Raw genomic sequence first — 14,602 nt, 5'->3', positions numbered from 1 at the left:
GTCTGTGATGGTTGGGTTTTGTGTTTGGTTCTAAATTGGACCAGAATTTTGGTTCATTGAACTTGAACTGATGAATCATGGGTAACCTGTAACTACCTGTCCTGTCATGAATGTAACCGGAATGTAAAGCATAATCTTAAAATCCTAATAAATAAATAAATTTATATATTCATTTATTTATAAACATAAATAAAAGACATAAGGGTCAAAAAGGCGAGGTAGGTGAAATAAATTAATAAAAATTTTCCACTATTATTTTTTTAAATTATTTTTTTGAATATTATTATTATTTATTAATTAGTTATTTATGTATTATTATTATTATTATTATTGTTATTATTATTATATTTATTTATTTATTCATTATTGTTATTATTATTATTAGTGTTATTATTATTATTTATTTATTTATTTATATATGAATATATGATTTGTTATTTGTATATTTATGCACACCGATCAGGCATAACATTATGACCACCTTCCTTTTGCGGACAAAACAGCCCTGACCCGTCGAGGCATGGACTCCACTAGACCCCTGAAGGTGTGCTGTGGTATCTGGCACCAAGATGTCAGCAGCAGATCCTTTAACTCCTGTAAGTTGTGAGGTGGGGCCTCCATGGATCGGACTTGTTTGTTCAGCACGTCCCACAGATGCTCGATTGGATTGAGATCTGGGGAATTTGGAGGCCAAGTCAACACCTCAAACTGGTTGTTGTGCTCCTCAAACCGTTCCTGAAGCCTTTTTGCTTTGTGGCAGGGCGCCACAGCCATCAGGGAACACCGTTTCCATGTAAGGGTGAACATGGTCTGCAACAATGCTTAGGTAGGAGCTACGTGTCAAAGTAACATCCACGTGGCTGGCAGGACCCGAGGTTACCCAGCAGCACATTGCCCAAAGCATCACACTGCCTCCGCCGGCTTGCCTTCTTCCCATAGTGCATAATGTTGTGCTTGGTCGGTGTATATATATATTTTAATTTCAGTCTCTGAGATTGTTTTGTATCATTGACCTCTCTGAGAGGGGCTGCTTTGTACTCTAATCCAGCATTGATTAACACACCTGTTTAACAAAACACGGCTTTTATCATGTTTATATTTATGGCATTTAGCAGAAGCTTTTATCTAAAGCGACCTACAGTTATGACTGAATACAGTTTGAGCAATTGAGGGTTGAGAGCCTTGCTCAGTGGCCCAACAGTGAACAGTGAACCAGCAACCTTATGATTACTAATCAAGTACCTTAGAAATAGCAAGAAATATTTGTACTTTTGTGGCTGTAAATCTTCCTGAAGCTGCTCGCTGTAGCCTCGGTATTAATCACGCTGGAGGAGATAAGAGGCCGGCGGCAGCGGCGCACCGGGCCCGGCTCTCTCTCCTCACGGGGCGTGTTCTCATACACACAGACTCCCAGGCAAGCGCCCCTGCAATATCCATTATGCCAGGGGCCAAGGATAATTTATTGTCAAATAAAGAAAATGGATCAACGCTAATGTCACTTGATGATCCGCCGCGCAGGTTTAATAAAACATAGCGGCGCTGATGCACTGTAGCGCCGAGCGGCGCCGCACTCCGTCTCCCTTCCCCGGTGCTCTCTACCTGGCCGCGGCACTGCGGTAATTACCCCGCTGTCACTGTGATAAGTGGTATTAATGGCGGCCTCGTGCACTTTAGCCCGCGCGGAGCTCCCAGCGTCGGGAGAATATAATCGCCGTCCAGCTGCAGCGCCGGCTCGCGAGTCGCAGGACCCCGGAGTTTCTCCCCGGCGTGTGACGAACCCTCACTTCCCGTTAATCCGTTTACGCGCTCGACGGTCTCTCCCTCACCCTAAAGGAGAAATCTCCAAACCAAATTGGTACTACATCATCCAGAATCATTAGCGCGCCTGGTTTCCAGCAGCTGTGTGTGTTTTTTAACGTGTAAACTAATGAGCGCGTGCCGACAGCGGGAGCCGGGCCCTCCCTGCCGCACGCCTCCTGTCACAGCCGCTTACCACCACGGGCAAAACATCCATTCTGATTGGGCATGAATATTTAATTATCCCCCTCCAAATTATTGTATTTATCATTCCAAACCTGTTTGTCATTGTCACTAATACGGCGGCGGTGAGCTGCCCTACACCCTGCTTTTTTCTTTAGAAACAGGGTGGATTTGCATCTAAATTTGAACCAGATTTTAGTTACTCATGCTGTAGAACATACAAAACAATGTTTTTATTCTCTTCTTCTTCTTCTTGTTTTTGTTTCTGACAGGTGTCTGAAGTGTGTGGACGCACCGTGTCAGAAGAGCTGCCCCACCAACCTCGATATAAAATCCTTCATCACCAGCATCGCTAACAAGGTAATCACGGCTGCATGTTTTTATTATCTTTTAATTAATACTTTAGTGGGTCCGTCGCCCAGTGCCATATACACCGATCATCCATAACATTAAAACCACCTCCTTATCAGCTTCACTTACCATAAAGAAGCACTTTGTAGTTCTTCAGTTACTGAATGTAGTCCATCTGTTTCTCTGCATGCTTTGTTAGCCCCTTTTCATGCTGTTCTTCAATGGTCAGGACTCCCACAGGACCACCACAGAGCAGGTATTATTGTGTGTGTTGTGCTGGTATGAGTGGATCAGACACAGCAGCGCTGCTGGAGTTTTTAAACACCTCACTGTCACTGCTGGACTGAGAATAGTCCACCAACCAAAAACATCCAGCCTGCAGCGCCCCGTCATACACACAAGATGCAGAATCGGCCACACCCAAATAACCCACCAACACCTGGTAAAAGGAGAAAACCCACCAACATGTAAAATCTGCCAAACACCTGTTACAATAAAACACATTTTAATAGAACACCCCAAATACACCAAATAAAAAGAGAACAAGTACACATGCCTGAAATAATAAAATAAACTCTTACACAAGACAACACAAGAACAGTTTTAACCTACCTCGCAGCCATAACAATAAGAATGTAATATATAAAGTCAAGATAAAATAAAAAGACAGAAACATAATACCTATTGTTGCGTGGTGTTAACACCCCTTAAAAATGAAAAAAAAAATTGTTTAGTGGGTAATGCAAATTAACTTGAAGCATATCAGTTCAATCATCTATATGGCCAAAAGTCTGTGGACGCAGAATATCACTATGACTTTCACATGCCCCCTCCAACATGTGTGCTGCAGTCGACTTGCATACGGCGAGCACACATGGAGATCTGTATCGAGCACAGAGAGTCCAAACCAATCTTCGTCATCCCCCGTCTCTTTGCAGGCGCTATCGATCAGCCAGCAGAGGTCGTAACTGCAGCGGTTATGCACAGTCCCACCCTCGGACCAGCCAATCATTGCCTGTATAGGTGCCCTGCCGGCAGCCGAGCTGAGATTCAAACTTGAGAATTTAGAGACGTCAGCTCTGATGGGCTAGTGTGTATTACTGCTGGGTCACCTGAGCGTTCTGGTCAATGGAATGTCATCTTACAAAACATATCAAACCATGTCTGCGTCTGAAATCGCATACTTCCATACTGAACAGTACGCGAGAGCAGGTAGTGTGTCTGAATACGTAGTATTTATTAAACAGTACGTGAGAAGTACCCGGATGACCTTTTCATGGGCAGCCATGTATATTTTTTTAATGTATTTTTTTTATGCATTTTCTCCCTTTTTCTGGCGTCCAATTGCCAGATTGCGTCATGCTTCCTCTCCACCAATGCCGATCCCCGCTCTGATTGAGGAGAATGAAGCTAACCCACGCACCCTCCGACACGTGGGCAGCATGCGGTATGCATCTTGTCACCTACACTTTGCCGAGTGCAGTGCAGCTCAGCGTTGTGTACGGAGGGACACACCCTTAGAGCACTCTTCTCATCTCTGTGGAGGCGCCATCAATCAGCCAGCAGAGGTCGTAATTGCACCAGTCATGAGAGAGAGAGACCCTATCCGGCTTAGTCCCGCCCATCTGAACGACAGGCCAATCGTTGTTCATGTGGCCGCTCAGCCTCAGCCGGCAGGCAGAGCTTAGATTCGATACGATGTATTCGAGATCCCAGCTCTGGTTCCAGCGTGTGTTTTTACCGCTGCGCCACTTGAGCGGCCTCCTGATCATCTATCCCATAATTCAATGGGGGCTACAAAGGCATTCGAAGCGGAAGAAGAAAGATCACCTAAAGTTCCACGGGAAAATCACCTAAAGTTCCTTAGGTTCAAAGTTAAAGAAAGACTGGGAACAGTGCCTGGACGTTGCAGAAAGGGGGCGCTATCACCAGCTCTTGGTGCAACACATTTCCTGAAGAGGCAAGTGGTCAAAAACCCTGCAGCAAGGTCTCAGTGTTCCGACCCCAAAACGTACCTCTACTGAACCTTAATGGGTTTATAAAACACGCTTGTAGTGACGTAGAACATTCTATTGAAATGATGAGCACCTGACGGTCAGAAAACGCACAGAATGTTCTGCAGTTGTTCGTCAAGCTTTGCTTTCAATAAACAATTTTTATTTGTTCCTCAAAAGGCTTTGAATGGAACCATTTGTCTTTAAAGTCTTTTTATTTTGAAGCTGTAAGGTTTCAGACCTCCCGTTGACTTCACGCTGCAGATCTGGACGGCGGTCAGGCATTAAACCCAAAGCCCACCTTATATAACCAACCTGAAAAATGTCTCCTCGGCCTGGAACTCGACTTCGGCCGCTGCGCCGCTGTTCAATCAAGGCTGTCGGCGTTCAGCATTCAGCATTCAGAGCGTTTTGTGAATTTAATGAAAGTATTTTTTACATTCTCTCTTCAGAATTTAGTCAAGGCTGTCTAGAAACAGCTACCTTTTCATACGTTTCATGGCCATCGGAATCCATCCATCCTCGCACGGCGCCTCTGTTCCTTAATGGCACCCCGGTGGTGCAGAAAAAGGGAGATTAAAAATCCTTACAAGTCTCGTAATATCTCATTAAGACGTCTCAACTTTTTACTATCGCGAGGAACTTTTTAATAAAGCGCTTCTGAATAAATGCGCGCACACACTTTTTATTTGTATTTTATATGTTCTGTAGAACTATTACGGCGCGGCCAGAGCGATCCTATCAGACAACCCCCTAGGCCTGACGTGTGGGATGGTGTGTCCCACCTCGGACCTGTGCGTGGGCGGCTGTAACCTCTACGCCTCTGAGGAAGGACCCATCAACATCGGAGGGCTGCAGCAGTTCGCCACGGAGGTACGTCCTCTCAGGAAACTAAAACAACGCACAGCGAGAGGCTGGGAGTATTCGGTTTCAAATATTTTGTGTTATATTATGTGAAGTTTATTTTGCTAATCAGTCTCAGAGGGGCAGAATGGATGCTAGGGTTCAGGACTAGACCACTTCTGCACTATTTTATAGTAAATATAGATATTTTGTTTTGTGATTTTAGAAACTGAAAGTGCACTGTGAGATTCTAACCTTTAACATGAGTGAGTAAAAGATTCTCGAAGTGTGTGGATGAGAGTAGTAACACACTACATTTGTTCATTCATTTACTGTCTGTTTTACCACCGCTTTATCCTGGTCAGGGTGATGTGGCTCAGTGGGTAGAACTCTCATGAAGTTTGGCACAAATAGGTGAACCACGACCCACATTGGCTTGAACCTGCAAAAGCCGAATCTCTGGTGGATCCTAGTGAATTTTATAAACTTGTCCCTCTTAATGTTTTGTGTTGCAGGCATCATTAACACTTACCGCATTTAGCAGAGCGACTTACAGTTAAGTCAGTATACAATCTAAGCAGTTGAGGTTTAAGGGCCTTGCTCAAGGGCCCAACAGTGGCAACCTCGCAGTGGTGGGGCTTGAACCGGCAACCTTCTGATTACTGAACCAGTACCTTTATAAATTATTGTGGCTGCACCGGTGGCTCAGTGGGTAGAACTGTCTCCTCACAACAAGAAGGCCCGGGTCCTTTCTGTGTGGAGTTTGCATGTTGCACTTTGTACTTCAACAATTACTGACTGTAGTCCATCTGTTTCTCTGCATGCTTTGTTAGCCCCCTTTCATGCTGTTCTTCAATGGTCAGGACCCCCACAGGACCACCACAGAGCAGGTATTATTTAGGTGGTGGATCATTCTCAGCACTGCAGTGACACTGACATGGTGGTGGTGTGTTAGTGTGTGTTGTGCTGGTATAAGTGGATCAGACACAGCAGCGCTGCTGGAGTTTTTAAACACCTCACTGTAACTGCTGGACTGAGAATAGTCCACCAACCAAAAACATCCAGCCAACAGCGCCCCATGGGCAGCATCCTATGACCACTGATGAAGGTCTAGAAGATGACCAACTCAAACAGCAGCAATAGATGAGCGATCGTCTCTGACTTTACATCTACAAGGTGGACCAACTAGGTAGGAGTGTCTAATAGAGTGGACAGTGAGTGGACACGGTATTTAAAAACTCCAGCAGCGGTGCTGTGTCTGATCCACTCATACCAGCACAACACACACTAACACACCACCACCATGTCAGTGTCACTGCAGTGCTGAGAATGATCCATCACCTAAATAATACCTGCTCTGTGGTTGTCCTGTGGGGGTCCTGACCATTGAAGAACAGCATGAAGGGGGTAACAAAGCATGCAGAGAAACAGATGGTGTACAGTCAGTAATTGTAGAACTACAAAGTGCTTCTATATGGTAAGTGGAGCTGATAAAATGGACAGTGAGTGTAGAAACAAGAAGGTGGTTTTAATGTTATGGTTGATCAGTGTATAACAGTTTTACACGTGATGGTCAGGGATGTAGTAAACGTTGGGCTGATTACAGCAGATCTGATCAGCATAAAGACCCGAGTAACTGGGAGGTTGGATCAAGAAAGCACAGAAGCTAAATTCTCCCCAGTAAAACATTATAAAACAACAGCGCTTTCTCTAAAGTGAGATTTTTTCGGCTCGTCCTGTTCCGGCGCTTGTGCTTTTATCTACGGCGTCCTGTAAAAGCTGGCTGTGCTTTATAGCTGGTTGGAGCGATATCTCAGCGCTGGCAGAGCAGTAACTCCTGGCTGCTGTGTTTAGCTCACATAAGCCATGATGGAGAGACGGCGTGTTCTGGCTGTGCTGTATTAATAGAGCCTCTTAGCCCTTTGTTACGGCCACCGCAGAGGCTGGAGCGCACTGAGACTGTCATCGTCTACCATAACACTCATAATTCTCTTCTGCCTCTCTCGCTCCTCCGCTGTGATAAACGTCTCATCCACCGTCTGAAACCAGGGGCCCAAGAAACGTCCCCAATGTCATAGCCAACGCCGTTTACTGTGTAAAGATGCTGGAGTTAAGAGGGGTGTGTGTGTGTGTGTGTGTGTGTGTGTGTTGTGTGTGTGTGTGTGTGTGTGTGTGGAGACTCTTTGTTCATCTATAAAACTGAAAATTTAATGTCAGATCTTTATAGATAGATTGACAGACAGATAGATAGATAGACAGATAAATAGACAGACAGACAGACAGACCGGCTGACCGACAAACAGATAGATAGATATGCAAATATATAGACAGACAGACAGACTGAATGACCGGACGACAGACAGATAGATAGGCAAATAGATACACAGACAGACAGACAGACAGACAGACAGCCAGATAGATAGATAGATAGATAGATAGATAGATAGATAGATAGATAGATAGATAGATAGATAGATAGATACACAGACAGACAGACAGACAGACAGACAGACAGCCAGATAGATAGATAGATAGATAGATAGATAATAGATAGATAGATAGATAGATAGATAGATAGATAGATAGATACACAGACAGACAGACAGACAGACAGACAGACAGACAGACAGACAGACAGACAGATAGATAGATAGATAGATAATAGATAGATAGATAGATAGATAGATAGATAGATGATAGATAGATAGATAGATAGATAGATAGATAGATAGATAGATAGATAGAAAGACAGGCTGACAAACAGAGGGATAGACGGAGAGACAGACCGATTGACAGATCGACAGACAGATCGACAGACAGACACAGACAGATAGATAGACAGACAGATAGATCAATAGACAGATAAACATAGATACATAGATAGACAGACTGACTGACAATAAGATTGAGGTATAGACAGACAGACAAATAGATACAGACAGACAGATAGAAACAAAAAGACAGACAGATAGACAGACAGACAGAAACAAAAAGACACACAGAAAGATGGATAGAAAAAAAAGACAGACAGATATACATACAGACAGACAGACAGACAGACAGACCGATAGATAGATATATAAACAGACAGATAGACTGATAGACCGACAGACAGATAGACACAGACAAACGGGCAAACGGATGGATGGTGAGACAGACAGGTAGATAGACAGACAGGCAAACAGACAGACAAATAGATAGACAGACAGATCGCTAGACAGACAGACAGACAGAAAGACAAATATACAGACATACATACACAGATAGGCAGGCAGACGGACGGACAGTCAGACAGACAGGTAGATAGACAGACAGATAGACCGAGACAGACAGACAGATAGGCAGGCAGCTAGACAGACAGACAGATAGATAAACAGAACATCTGTTTATATATTCATGTATTTATTCATTCATATATTGATGTTTTTATTAATGTTTAAATAGATATAAATAGAAATTAATAGAAATTAAACGAGTATTGCACCTTGTGATGGTGCAAAAGTCCCTAAGAGCTTACTGACTGAGATGCTCTGCAGTAAATAGATTTCCGCCGGGATTCACTCAGCTCTGGTTGTTCCTCGTTTGCAGCGCACTTTCGGACGGCTTCACGTAGAACCCGTTTGATCGCCCGTCGCCTGGTTTCCTCCCCCCGGCGCGACGGTCGGAGCTACAGGTGTCCCGGTGTGCGATGCGTCCCGGAGATAATCAGGGTATCTGTTCCCGTCATTGTCATCGGCGGCTTTATTTAGTTCCATGGTAACTGCTAATTAAATGAAAATGTCAGCTATAGTGCGTGGGCTTGAATCGGCGTCTTTGACCTCCCATCCCGAGGGGTTGCCAGCGAGGAGGCTTATCTCGCTCCTAATGAACACGCTCCTCTCCACAATATGAAGTGGAGCATCAGACTCCAAAGATTTCACTGATATTATTCTTAAGAGACTGGCAGTTTATTATGATGGTATAATTGTTCAACTTTATTGTGTTACGTTAATATGAAAAGTCTGAGTTCTTCACTAGAGTTCTTTAGCTCTCAGTGCTTAGTTTAACATTTATTTTATTTAATGTAGGCGGAATTAGAGAAAGAAAGTAAAGGTTTGTGATTACAATGAAGAAATGACATTTCTACAGTTGAAACAGGGAATAGTGAGAACCTCCAACAAACAGTGAATCAGTGCTGTGACATTTCGCTCGGCTTTTTGACATTTCACATCAGCGTATTGTTTAACTTTACAGATATTTAAAACATTATTGGAGGACGACTTAGTTATTAAAACTTTCATAACTGTCAGCTCTTGTTTCTACACTCACTGTCTATTTTATCAGCTCCACTTACCATATAGAAGCACTTTGTAGTTCTACAATTACTGACTGTAGTCCATCTGTTTCTCTGCATGCTTTGTTAGCCTCCTTTCATGGTGCTCTTCAATGGTCAGGGCCCCCCCAGGGGCCCCCCCAGGACCACCACAGAGAAGGTATTATTTAGGTGGTGGATCATTCTCAGCACTGCAGTGACACTGACATGGTGGTGGTGTGTTAGTGTGTGTTGTGCTGGTATGAGTGGATCAGACACAGCAGCGCTGCTGGAGTTTTTAAACACCTCACTGTCACTGCTGGACTGAGAATAGTCCACCAACCAGATAAATATTCAGCCAACAGCGCCCCCTGGGCAGCGTCCTGTGACCACTGCTGAACTCAAACAGCAGCAATAGATGAGCGACCGTCTCTGACTTTACATCTACAAGGTGGACCAACTAGGTAGGAGTGTCTAATAGAGTGGACACGGTAATTAAAAACTCCAGCAGCGCTGCTGTGTCTGATCCACTCATACCAGCACAACACACACTAACACACCACCACCATGTCAGTGTCACTGCAGTGCTGAGAATGATCCACCACCTAAATAATATCTGCTCTGTGGTGGTCCTGTGGGGGTCCTGACCCTTGAAGAACAGGGTGAAACCAGGCTAAAAAAGTATGTAGAGAAACAGATAGACTACAGTCAGTAATTGTAGAACTACAAAGTGCTTCTATATGGTAAGTGGAGCTGATATGATGGACAGTGAATGTAGAAACAAGGAGGTGGTTTTAATGTTATGGCTGATCGGTGTATTTATGTAAGGAAAAGTACAACACTGATGCTATTTAGCTTGTTTGCAAGCTGCAGTCTTGTGTTGAACCTGTTATTATATGAACTAGTACATGAACCGATTGTGCTATTGAGTTTGTACTGCGTATCATATTAGTACCTGCTCTGTAGCTTTGCTGAATTAATTTAGACGTACTAGGTACAATCTCCAAATGACTTCCAGCACTAACAGACTCACATTTACATTGATTTGTATTGACTCTGACCTGTGTGATGCACTCTTAAAGTTAAAACACTCATTAATTGTGTATTAATTAAAGTAAATATACCACACAGATGTTCTGCTGGCTTGAAAACAACAATTCACCTCAGATCATGTTAATAAATCAGGTTTATTGTAAATGAGCTCTTTTATGTTTGCGTATTTTTTGTAAATAAGAGACACTTTCTATATATCGCTATATATATAGTTATCTATCTGCCTATCTGTCTGTCTGTCTGTCTGTCTGTCTGTCTGTCTGTCTGTCTGTCTGTCTGTCTGTCTATCTATCCATGCACATTTTTTCTGTAAATAAGAGCGCTGTAGCACTATATATATACAGTATAAGCTGTCTGTATCTAGGTCTGTCTTTTTTTCTGTTTGTATTTTGAATCCATCTATTGGTCTGACTGTCTGTCTGTCTATCTATTGGTCTAGCTTTCTGTCTGCTTGTCTGTCTGCTTGTCTGTCTTTCTGTTTCTGTCCATCTGTTTATCTGTCTGTCTGTATCTATCTGTTTATCTGTCTATCTGTTTGTATCTTGAATCCATCTATTGGTCTGTCTTTCTGTTTCTGTCTGTCTGTTTATCTGTCTGTCTGTCTTTTTCTGTTTGTATCCTGAATCTATCTATTGATCTGTCTCTGTTTGTCTGTCTATCTATCTTTTATCTATTTATCTATCTGTCTCATGTCTGTATTTATCTATGAACATTTTTTGTAAATAAGAGTGCTGTAGCGCTATATACAGGTGCTGGTCATAAAATTAGAATATCATGAAAAAGTTGATTTATTTCAGTAATTCCATTCAAAAAGTGAAACTTGAATATTATATTCATTCATTACACACAGACTGATATATTTCAAATGTTTATTTATTTTAATGTTGATGATTAAAACTGACAACTAATAAAAACCCCAAATTCAGTATCTCAGAGAATTAGAATATTACATATAATATAAGACCAATACAAAAAAAGGATTTTTAGAAATGTTGGCCAACTGAAAAGTATGAAGATGAAAAGTATGAGCATGTACAGCACTCAATACTTAGTTGGGGCTCCTTTTGCCTGGATTACTGCAGCAATGCGGCGTGGCATGGAGTCCATCAGTCTGTGGCACTGCTCAGGTGTTATGAGAGCCCAGGTTGCTCTGATAGTGGCCTTCAGCTCTTCTGAATTGTTGAGTCTGGCGTATCGCATCTTCCTCTTCACAATACCACTTAGATTTTCTATGGGGTTAAGGTCAGGCGAGTTTGCTGGCCAATTAAGAACAGGGATACCATGGTCCTTAAACCAGGTACTGGTAGCTTTGGCACTGTGTGCAGGTGCCAAGTCCTGTTGGAAAATGAAATCTGCATCTCCATAAAGTTGGTCAGCAGCAGGAAGCATGAAGTGCTCTAAAACTTCCTGGTAGATGGCTGCGTTGACCTTGGACCTCAGAAAACACAGTGGACCAACACCAGCAGATGACATGGCACTCCAAACCATCACTGACTGTGGAAACTTTACACTGGACCTCAAGCAACGTGGATTCTGTGCCGCTCCTCTCTTCCTCCAGACTCTGGGACCTTGATTTCCAAAGGTAATGCAAAATTTACTTTCATCAGAGAACATAACTTTGGACCACTCAGCAGTCCTTTTTGTCTTTAGCCCAGGCGAGACGCTTCTGACGCTGTCTCTTGTTCAAGAGTGACTTGGCACAAGGAATGCGACAGCTGAAACCCATGTCTTGCATACATCTGTGCGTGGTGGTTCTTGAAGCACTGACTCCAGCTGCAGTCCACTCTTTGTGAATCTCCCCCACATTTTTGAATGGGTTTTGTTTCACAATCCTCTCCAGGGTGCGGTTATCCCTATTGCTTGTACACTTTTTTCTACCACATCTTTTCCTTCCCTTCGCCTCTCTATTAATGTGCTTGGACACAGAGCTCTGTGAACAGCCAGCCTCTTTAGCAATGACCTTTTGTGTCTTGCCCTCCTTGTGCGAGGTGTCAATGGTCGTCTTTTGGACAACTGTCAAGTCAGCAGTCTTCCCCATGATTGTGTAGCCTGCAGAACTAGACTGAGAGACCATTTAAAGGCCTTTGCAGGTGTTTTGAGTTAATTAGCTGATTAGAGTGTGGCACCAGGTGTCTTCAATATTGTACCTTGTCACAATATTCTAATTTTCTGAGATACTGAATTTGTGGTTTTCATTAGTTGTCAGTTATAATCATCAACATTAAAAGAAATAAACATTTGAAATATATCAGTCTGTGTGTAATGAATGAATATAATATACAAGTTTCACTTTTTGAATGGAATTACTGAAATAAATCAACTTTTTCATGATATTCTAATTTTATGGCCAGCACCTGTATAGTCTGTGTATCTATTTGTCTGTCTATCTGACTGTATCTATCTATCTGTTTTTCTGTCTGTTTTTCTGTTTGTATTTTGTATCTATTTATTGATCTGTATCTCTGTCTTTCTGTCATCTATCATCTATCTGTCTAGCTGTCTGTCTGCCTGTCTGTTTGTATCTTGAATCTATCTATTGATCTGTCTGTCTGTCTATCTGTCTATCTATCATCTGTTTGTCTGTCTGTCTGTCTTTCCAATCATCTGTCTGTCTATCTATTGGGCTATATGTCTGTCTGATTGCCTGTCTGCCTTTCTGTCTTTCAGTTTCTATTTATCTGTTTATCTGTCTGTCTGTCTATCTATCTGTCTGTCTGTCCATCCGTACATCCGTCCATTTGTCTGTCTGCCTGTCTGTATCTTAAATCTATTTTTTGAGCTCTCTGTCTCTTTGTCTTTTTATCTATCTATCTGTCTGTCTGTCTATTTATCTATCGTTTACATATCTATATATCTGTCTGTATGTCTATCTATCTGTCTGTCTGTCTGTCATCTATATACAGTGTATCACAAAAGTGAGTACACCCCTCACATTTCTGCAAATATTTTATTATATCTTTTCATGGGAAAACACTATATACATGAAACTTGAATATAAGTTAGAGTAGTCAGTGTACAACTTGTATAGCAGTGTAGATTTACTGTCTTCTGAAAATAACTCAACACACAGCCATTAATGTCTAAATAGCTGGCAACATAAGTGAGTACACCCCACAGTGAACATGTCCAAATTGTGCCCAAAGTGTCAATATTTTGTGTGACCACCATTATTATCCAGCACTGCCTTAACCCTCCTGGGCATGGAATTCACCAGAGCTGCACAGGTTGCTACTGGAATCCTCTTCCACTCCTCCATGATGACATCACGGAGCTGGTGGATGTTAGACACCTTGAACTCCTCCACCTTCCACTTGAGGATGCGCCACAGGTGCTCAATTGGGTTTAGTCCATCACCTTTACCTTCAGCTTCCTCAGCAAGGCAGTTGTCATCTTGGAGGTTGTGTTTGGGGTCGTTATCCTGTTGGAAAACTGCCATGAGGCCCAGTTTTCGAAGGGAGGGGATCATGCTCTGTTTCAGAATGTCACAGTACATGTTGGAATTCATGTTTCCCTCAATGAACCGCAGCTCCCCAGTGCCAGCAACACTCATGCAGCCCAAGACCATGATGCTACCACCACCATGCTTGACTGTAGGCAAGATACAGTTGTCTTGGTACTTCTCACCAGGGCGCCGCCACACATGCTGGACACCATCTGAGCCAAACAAGTTTATCTTGGTCTCGTCAGACCACAGGGCATTCCAGTAATCCATGTTCTTGGACTGCTTGTCTTCAGCAAACTGTTTGCGGGCTTTCTTGTGCGTCAGCTTCCTTCTGGGATGACGACCATGCAGACCGAGTTGATGCAGTGTGCGGCGTATGGTCTGAGCACTGACAGGCTGACCTCCCACGTCTTCAACCTCTGCAGCAATGCTGGCAGCACTCATGTGTCTATTTTTTAAAGCCAACCTCTGGATATGACGCCGAACACGTGGACTCGACTTCTTTGGTCGACCCTGGAGAAGCCTGTTCCGAGTGGAACCTGTCCTGTAAAACCGCTGTATGACCTTGGCCACCATGCTGTAGCTCAGTTTCAGGGTGTTAGCAATCTTCTTATAGCCCAGGCCATCTTTGTGGAGAGCAACAATTCT

The 14,602-nt window shown here is 43.1% G+C and overlaps 1 protein-coding gene across 2 annotated transcripts in view; it reads left to right on the top strand.

The window, feature by feature from the left end:
* dpyda.1 (dihydropyrimidine dehydrogenase a, tandem duplicate 1) overlaps positions 1 to 14,602 on the top strand; it is a 358,262-nt gene that overhangs the window by 93,366 nt on the left and 250,294 nt on the right. For both annotated transcript variants that reach the window (XM_062991432.1, XM_062991433.1), the window contains exons 5-6: positions 2,253 to 2,340; positions 5,037 to 5,198. In XM_062991432.1, the coding sequence (XP_062847502.1) occupies positions 2,253 to 2,340; positions 5,037 to 5,198 (250 nt within the window). The remainder of the gene's footprint in view (positions 1 to 2,252; positions 2,341 to 5,036; positions 5,199 to 14,602) is intronic.

The sequence above is a fragment of the Trichomycterus rosablanca genome, chromosome 3, assembly GCF_030014385.1.
Source record: "Trichomycterus rosablanca isolate fTriRos1 chromosome 3, fTriRos1.hap1, whole genome shotgun sequence".
Classification (NCBI taxonomy): domain Eukaryota; kingdom Metazoa; phylum Chordata; class Actinopteri; order Siluriformes; family Trichomycteridae; genus Trichomycterus; species Trichomycterus rosablanca.
This window is presented reverse-complemented; position numbering and strand designations above follow the sequence as displayed.